The sequence below is a fragment of the Buceros rhinoceros genome, unplaced genomic scaffold (assembly GCF_000710305.1).
Source record: "Buceros rhinoceros silvestris isolate BGI_N320 unplaced genomic scaffold, ASM71030v1 scaffold12475, whole genome shotgun sequence".
In the NCBI taxonomy this organism is placed as follows: Eukaryota; Metazoa; Chordata; class Aves; order Bucerotiformes; family Bucerotidae; genus Buceros; species Buceros rhinoceros.
The window spans coordinates 122,859-131,649 of NW_010412340.1; the positions used below are offsets into that span (position 1 = coordinate 122,859).

General features: G+C 38.9%; 1 protein-coding gene across 1 annotated transcript in view; it reads right to left on the reverse strand.

Annotated features, from left to right (window-relative positions):
• The window catches only part of PPA2 (pyrophosphatase (inorganic) 2), a 24,787-nt gene extending 17,026 nt beyond the window's left edge, over positions 1–7,761 (reverse strand). The window contains exons 1-4 of the mRNA XM_010136358.1: positions 7,710–7,761; positions 5,148–5,267; positions 3,373–3,459; positions 1,981–2,107 (exon numbers count right to left, since the gene is read on the reverse strand). Of these exons, the coding sequence (XP_010134660.1) occupies positions 1,981–2,107; positions 3,373–3,459; positions 5,148–5,267; positions 7,710–7,751 (376 nt within the window). The 5' untranslated portion in view covers positions 7,752–7,761. The remainder of the gene's footprint in view (positions 1–1,980; positions 2,108–3,372; positions 3,460–5,147; positions 5,268–7,709) is intronic.
• Positions 7,762–8,791: the final 1,030 nt, after the last annotated feature.

Sequence of the window (8,791 nt, forward strand, 5' to 3'; positions counted from 1 at the left end):
CTAGGAGGCCACCACCATAACACAGCAGCACGTCAATTATTGAGGGAGATACCAGTTTTATTTGTAGCTGCTATCCTTTTATGTTGAAATAATTAACATCTTTGGAAAAGGGGACAAACAAGTATAAAAGGACATATTGTACTGCCTACTCCAACAGATTTGTTTGTTTTCAGACTGAAGAAGGATTGCTGTTAAACAGTGCAAGCTAGTCATGTTTTGTGAAAGCAGATGGGGGCTTTTTTTTTTCCTTTTTCTTTTCTTTTGTAAATCCTGAACTGCAATTCCAGTCCCATAAGGAAAAAGTATTAAACTGGATAAATATTTCTGTACTTCTCTGTAGAGTTCTCAATGTTTTGCACCTACTCTCTAATAAGAAAGAGCGCACAGAGATCAACTACATCAATGGTTTGTCCATTTTTTCCTTTTTTTTTTTTTTTTAACAAGACTAAAACTCTTATTTGCCTCCCAAACTAAAGTTGTAAACACAACTGACACAAACCAGTCATTACCTGAAAAAACCAAACAAAACAGAAGGCTCTCAAATAGATCAACTTAATCCAGTGGCATAAACTGTCCCAGTTTTGCCACAACTTAGTGGACTCCTTTCAAATTCTCACACCCTTTTTTCTGATTAAACTCTCTCAGAAATTGTAAGGAAAAAAGGTAAGAGTTAAACAGACCAGTGTACAAAAAACAGAAACAAAATGCTAACCAATTGTCTTTTAACTACTGACACTTACATTATTTAGTATTATTTCCTTAAACTGAACTTCTTTAACTACTTTGACAGTTCGAGATTAAGAGTCATAAACACTATGCAGTAATTTATCTGCCCAATTATTTTAATCAGCATCAACCCACGAGTTTCTTTTTCCTTGTTTTCTCTTCTCCCCTTCTTTCCCCACAAGCCAAGCATTCTCCATGAGAAAGCAACCTGCAAGAAAACTGAGAATGAAGGGCAAGTCCAGTGATATACTTACTTCACATTCAGAAACCAGGAAAAAACCTCAATGGCCCAGAAACACAATTCCTTAAGAAGCTACTGGATAGCCCCATTCCTACAGAACAGCCAGCCTACGCCTTGGCGCTCCCTAAGAACAAAGAGCAGGCTCTGACTGTACATACCTGATGGTATATGTGGTTTCGAGCCTTGTAACGGTCACTAACTTTTAGACAAACCTCATCCCTTAATTCTCATGATTCCCAGGAACATTGCATTCAAGGTGAACCTCCATTTATCCAGAGAAAAGCTGCACTTTGCCTGTGCTGTAACTAACTCCCTGCAATTTTACCATGTCTATGTACTTCTCAAACAGTCAGCAGGCAGAACACAATCTCACATGCTATTCACACACACACATTTTGGTACGTGAATTCCATTTGTATACCAGAAGAACGGTCACAAGGAGGACAAGTCTGGACAGGATACTTCCCCCTGCACAGCTAGTCAATCTTCAAAGGTGATATTAGGGTGAGCTGCATTAGCAGTTTACTTTGCAAATTTTTAAGCTAAAAAGTGAAACTTAATTGTTCATATTAGGAACCAAACCCTGGAAGTAACCCAGTTACAAAACGTTGGAGATTTTCAGAATGCAACACAATGCCTGCACATAGAAAAGGAACAAGCACTTTCAACAAGGAAAATAGCAGTGTGCAACATAATCTGAGCGGGTAAACATGCACTACTACACAGAAGATAAACCTGTGATTTTAACAAGTCACTTTCTAAGGCAGTTGTGTTTCAGAAATCAAAAGACTTTCTGCATGACAGGTCCTCTTAAAAATTAAGTGAACCTTTTCAAAAGCTTAGTGCGAAAGCATACATGGCCTCCTTGAAGGAAGCACCTAATTTAAACAACGACAGAAAGACTTGCCTTTCTGCTGTCTGCCTTTTCTTGTTCTGGGTGGTCTAAACTCAGGTAGCACTCTGCTGTGCAAGTTGCTGACATAACTTCTATTAAGAAAGATAACAATACTTGCCATGGATTTTCTGAGCTTCTGGGTCATCCGCACTGATAGCGATTATCTTCCAATCTGTCTCTCCTTCATCAACAAGAGCTAAAACACCCAAGACCTTCACCTGAACAACCTCACCAGAAGAACGAATCTGAAATAGAACATAATCTCACAAAGATTTGGAAGACACTATAGAGGATTTCTCTTTTACCTTACACGCAAAATACCTTTTACTACATATCTGACCAGCAGCTAACAGAATTGCAAGATAGATCTGTATATCCAGTACACATCTATTTAACATTACTTGAATTTCTCTCATCATTGCTATTCTTCAACTCTCAATTCTCCAGTCGGTATTTAAGTAGAGAAGCTAGAAAATGTTTCCCGCTTCTGCCTTACTTCCCCCCACACACCTTGATCCTCACCCCAAACTGCAAGTCGAAAGTATCTCACACTTTAATTCATTCCACTCTAGTCTACTTTCTCAACTCTCGATCTTTACCTCTTGCTGTCCCTTCCTCTAAACTCCAGTATACACATGTAAACACACACTCCTTCCCCAGAAATATCTGCACAACTCTTTTTTGCATTTTCTTGGGAACCTTCTCACCCAGCTAATATTTTCTTCATAGCTCTTTGTGGATCCCTTGAAATTCAGCTTTAGGTTTCTTTCCTCAAATAAAGCCACCTTGCTGAGGTTGTCAATTAAATTTGCCCTTACTTAAGATGTCCCTCTTCCAAACTACCCATTTCATAACCTCATCTTCGATATCACAAAGGATTGGTCCATTCTTTGCTGCCTCCAGATACACAGAATTTTCTTTCAGAGAGCTAAACTCTTCTGCTGTACCTAACAGGCGGTATTTGCTGCACCTCTTTTTCATCCATCCCCTCTGTATATCAAAACTGCAACAAGCTCCTGTCTTCTCCTCTGAAGAGGGATCTACTTCTGTCTGTACCCATGAGAAAACTTGAACCTACCTCTTTTGTGGGTCTGACCTTGTACTTTTACGAGCATGACTCTGCCATACTTCCTCATCTTTCAAAAACCTATTCCTAGCTTCAGTACTGTCAACAAGGGAAAAAGAAAGCAATCTTTTCCTTACTCAAAAATCTTAACCCTCACCTACAGTACCCCAAACTCACTGGCCAGCCACAGAACTTCAGGGTAGTGGTCTCTCATTTTCTTTTTTATCCAGTACACAGACTTTACCAAATCCTGCTTTTTTCCTCCTTTTTAAAAATCACCATTTCCTTACTTATTCCCTCCTCGGATCCTCTATTCATACTTTTGTCACCCCCTGAGACTAATACCATATACTCTTGTTTTCCATCTGCCCCTCTCTTCCAGAAATTGTAACCAAGTTATTAAATTAACCTTGATAAATTAAATTAATCCAGATAAAGACAAACCTTTGAACCTATTTCACAAACATCAATCGGATCATTATCCCCACAACATCCTGTAATGTCGTCTGTGTGGTTTGGATCTTCCCAGGTCTATTAAAGGAAATAAAATTATCAGTTACCAGCTGATCTACAATTACAATTCGTTTAACCACTAAATTACTAAGATTAATAAAAACACCAATGAAAACATCAGCCTTCTGAGAACGGACTTGCTTAATGGGGAAAAAAACCCCAAACAAATAAACAGCCAATGTACTGATGTTGAGTAAAACCCATCCTCATACTCAGGACAAGCTTAGGACAAGGATTAGTGAGGACTCAGTAACAAAAATATTAACTGCATCCACAACTCAACAGATACACTTCATCAAATTCCAGTGATTAAGGCATCAGAGGACCGTGAATATGTATTTTTCTGGATACTAGTGATTAAGGGGTTAAGCTACTACATCTTACAATTACATTCTTATTATAATCTTTAAATAGCGTGGTACTAGTGCTAAGTTGCTTTCAAAACATCTAGGCTTTGAGCTAACCAAGCTCCTTGGTATGGATTTGTCAGCAGCCAATTAGATTTTTAAAGTTTTTAGACTTAGGTATGAAATATTTCTGAGTATACATATACGAGAGCTGAACTTCTGGCAACTGCTGATCCTGATGAAAAGTCCTCTTGTGATAAAAGAGACACTGAATTGGATTTTGTTACAGCTTCTAGCAGGAATCTGGAATATCATCTAGACTTCAACAATCACAGGTGTAATGATCCAACTGGTATTTTAAAATTATTCAGAAAATAAAAATGACTATTGTCTCCAGTCCTCTCTGACTCAGAGTAACACGGGGAGCTTACCATTTCTCCTGGGGAGAGTGTCATCAGTCCAAAATAACTCACTTTGTGCAGGAAAATATCCAAATGTTTAATTTCGTCTTTGTACTGAGAGGTACACGAATTTCAAAACACTAAATGGAACAGTTCCCTACTACACCTATGCAGAAACTTGATGTACTGAGACTGCTGGCTGGATAAGAATTTCATTGCTATACTCCAGCACCTGCCTGGTATCTCCCCTTCAGCAATCAAATACATAAGCAGATTTTCAGGAGTAAACTTTCATTGCTTATGTGGTTAAGTGTAACGAAAAGAAATTACATCACATCACATTCTTCAGCACTAATTTAAGTCTAAAGTGATATTAACAGAAATTAGAAACATTTAAAACTTTTCACTACGCTCAAAATTTCAGCCATTAGCTGGGCTTTTTCAAGGCTCAAAGTTTTGAATATGTCAGGATGAGTAAAGTCTCACAGTTCAGAGAAAAGTTAACTAAGGCAGTTGAGGTTTAATCTAAAAAAAGAACTGCCCTTCTGTTCCTCTTTGTAAGAGATATCAAGTTAGAATTTATGCTGCAATACATGAAAATCCTAAATTAGTTTTTTTAAAAAATGCCTCCTTTAAGCAGAAAAGGGCTACTTGACAAAGTATTCTTGAATGGCAGACCATGACAGTTTAGTTCTGTCACTACAGTACAGAGATGCAAACTAAAGATTTGAGATTTCTTTATCATTTAACTCCTTCCTGAAACATAGCATATATTTACACCCACATCCAGAATTTATGGGCACAATAAAGTTCAAATATAAAATAAAATCCTAATTTATAAATGTATCAAAAAGAAACAATCTTCTTGCAACTGATTTGCATTCAGGCAGTACCCAAGATTTACAAGGCAATTTTCACAGAAGACAGAAAACTTTCACCATTATAACAAAAATGTTACCTGTGGGAGGGCACCATAATTCCATATATAACCCTTGTGAGGAAAGATATTTGCCACATATCGAAGCTTGCCTTTCTTTATGTCTTGTTTAATGGGATTCAACGGCTCGTCAGTGGCAATCTAAGCAGATCATGAAGAAGAAAGAGAGAGAAAGAGAACGGTAAAATGGAAAGTAATTCATTCTGTGGCCAACCAGTCAGAAAGATCCATCTGGGAGCCTGTGCTTTTGGTTTGAGAAGTATTAAAAGTACAATGGCCTCACTCTAAATCTCAAGGGTCATGTTCAAAAAAGCAGCTTATTAAGGTTTTAAAAAATGTTGTGAAGTATGCAAGAAAAAATTAATCTAGAAGAGAAAGTCATAAATTTATAAGGAAATTGTCGTGGTCAAACATAAATTCTGAAAGGAACTTAAGTTAGAAGTTCTTGCACTTTATAGTACAAGTTCTTTTGATACCAGGGACTTTGACATGAACAGGGGAAATATTTTATCTTCTCACCCTTGGCTCACAGCTCTCCTGTTTCATTCACCCCTTCTCTCCACCACCTCTCACATGCTTTTTAGTAAGCACAAGTTCTGCATAGTCACCAAATACCAACTTAACACAGCTTTGGAACAAGTTAACCTAGCACTGGAAGAAGGCATTCTTATTCCTAAAGAAGCACACACAGAAGGACTGAATTAAACTCGAATGTTTACTATTGTCATCATCCTCCCCAAAATCTACAATACAAACCCACTGCCATATGAGTTTCCTACCACACACCAGCTAATTCACTGTAACCATCCTTTCGACTCTCCACACCACAATCCAAACCATGTTAGCTTGGCTTTTGCTTACCAACACTCATCTGAATGGCATCACATTTTTTACAGGCTCAAGTGGTTATACTGGCTCAGGTGGTACATAGCTTGCATGCATAAGTACACAGCCCTTAGTCCATACTCATTTTACAGCAGGCTTGTAATTTACTCAAGGCACTACAACTAAAGTTATTCCAAGGGAATTCCACATTTTTGAACCACACCAAGCTGTCAATAGCATGCACTTACTCAAGTAAACCCTCCCCAAGGTTCATACGTATCTGCTTTCACACTTGATTCTATACGCTTCTGGTCATAACTTAACAGTGAAGACCTTGACTATGCCACCTGGGACTTTGACAGAAGCAGAGGTCAGCAATGCTTTTTCTTGATGTAAACTGGTACAGAGAGGAGTAACTGACAACAGATGAAATTCTCATGAAACACACGTTCAGTAAAATCAAGGGAAAAAACAACAGATGAGCAGGAGATCTATCCCTGGAGATCCAACAGTGGAAAACATTCATTCTAAGGCAAGGTTTCATTTCCTACAGTCTCCATTCCACATGAGGGAATCTCAGCATAAAGGTGCAGACAAGGGCTGGTAGTAGCACCTTACCACAGTCTGGACTGAAGGACTGCCAGGACGCAAGGGCAAGACAACTGCCTTAACAATTAACACAGAAATTTTTACACATATTAATATATAGAGATTAGTTATAGATCAGAGAACTACATCTGGTCTCCTTATCAAGTCAGAAAAGTCTAAACCCACTGATTTCTGAACCTAACATGACAGTAAGCTTTTCTACCCTTGACATAATGTGCCAAGAGAAGAAAAGAGAGAGCAATCTGAGCTTTAAGCAAAGGTTTCAAACAGCATTGTCAAAGGGAAACTCTGCAAAAGAGAACTCAGCTTCCACAATAAATCATCACTAAATCATCAATAAATCATTAAAATACAAGGTAAATATTCAAGGTAACACTCCTTGCAGAATAACATCTGTGGTGGTAAACGCAGTTCAAACGATTTTACATCATCAGGGAAAGGAGAAAGCAAAATTCTGAAATAACAGCTTGGGAGGTTCTTTGGTGTTATTTTTAATAATCAAAATAGTTAACAGCTCAACCACATACTTCCTTAAAAACACGCAGGAAACATGTAAAATTAATACAAACGTTCAGGAAGACAGGACATATCCTGGTGAGATATGCTGTTTCACAAACACTACAGATGAAGCATTACTCAACTTCTATATTGTAACTGCACAGGAACGACCCGCTAGGCCCTACTTTTAAAATATCTCCCTGCAAGAGCAGATAACTTTCAATCAATCGGTGACGTCCTCAAGTATTATTTTTTTGTTGTTGTCACAAAGAAATGCTTTTTCATCTGTGACTCCATTTGTCAGGATATAGCATAGCACGCTATACAGGGGAAGTGAGAGGAATTAAATCCTCTGAGTGGAATGCTCTGTGAGCAAGCAAGAGTTAAGACTAATTGTTGGACAAAGTCCTGCAAGCCAGTACTCTAGGACTCTGTATGCTGCGCTCTGCAGGAAACAAAATTAGAACCTCAACACTTTTAATAATCACAAGGAAAGTATCTGTACACACAACTTCAAATTGATTTTTTAAGAGAGAAAATTTTATGTGTAAAGACTAATCCATGCTCTGATTAAACACTGACTATTGGAAGCGACTGCACTGTCATAACTTTCATAAATATCTATATAATCAAGGTATTTTTCTTAGTTACCTCCATTTTTGCATTTGTCCAACGAGGCACTTCTACAACCATATTAAACAGGACCTAAACCAAAAAACAACAGAACTGAAAATAAAATCCACCTGACAATCAGTATTTTACAGTAAGACAAATTCTTCCTCTGTATTCAGCAGCAATACACACAACATCTCTGTTGCAACTGCTTTTAAATAAAGTACAATTTGTTTACATGTTGCACAATGATATTTACCCTCCTCGGTTCATCCTTTCCCCACCCTACTCCTTTGAAAATATGAACAACTACAAATAGTGGAAATCCACATGACGTTTTCTAATCTCATATCAATACTAATCTTCACAAAGTGTTCAGAAAGTCCATGTTATGGTTTGCCACAAGGCAGCATCTGCTGTTCAAGGTTCAGTCAAAGAGGTCTGAGTTACAGTTTGCAGAAGATCAGTAAAGGCATGTCACAACTACCTAGCCGTGCTCTTCAGAAGGAGTCAGAGATAAAGCAGCTTTAGTTTCATCTTACTTAAAAAATAGTTTAATTCAAGTGAAGATGCTCCTTCCCAAAGAAGAAAGTGCTCTTGGAGATGCTGTGGACGGGAGCCAGGAGCAGATGTGGGACCTTTCACCCCCACACGTACTCCTGCTGCTTGCTTTGTGCCAGCCTTGGTCCAGCCCCTTCCAGACACACTTTACCAGTATAAAAACCCCAAACTAGAACTCCAGGCTGCCCCAGGCTCCCCCAGCTCTGCCGCTGAACCATCCGGCTTTTTGCCAGCCCCATCGGAGGAGTGAGGTCACTGCGTGGGAGCAGAAGAGACCAAACGCAAGGGGAGAAAGAGGAGCATGAGGATGCTGAGAGGCCTCCCATTGATTGAGCAAAGAGCCACTAAACCAGCTCATTTTCTTACTGCTCCCAAAGCCGCTGTCTAGCCAGGTCTCTGCTTTGAAATCGAGGGCGGCATCCCTACAGTGACCAAGAGCCTGAGCAGTGCCTTTGGCAGATGCATGTTGGTCTGTCTGTTTGCCATCAGCTCCCCGGATCAATACATAACCTCTGCCTGCCACATCCCTGCTCATCAAATGGGACAACCAGTTATTCAAC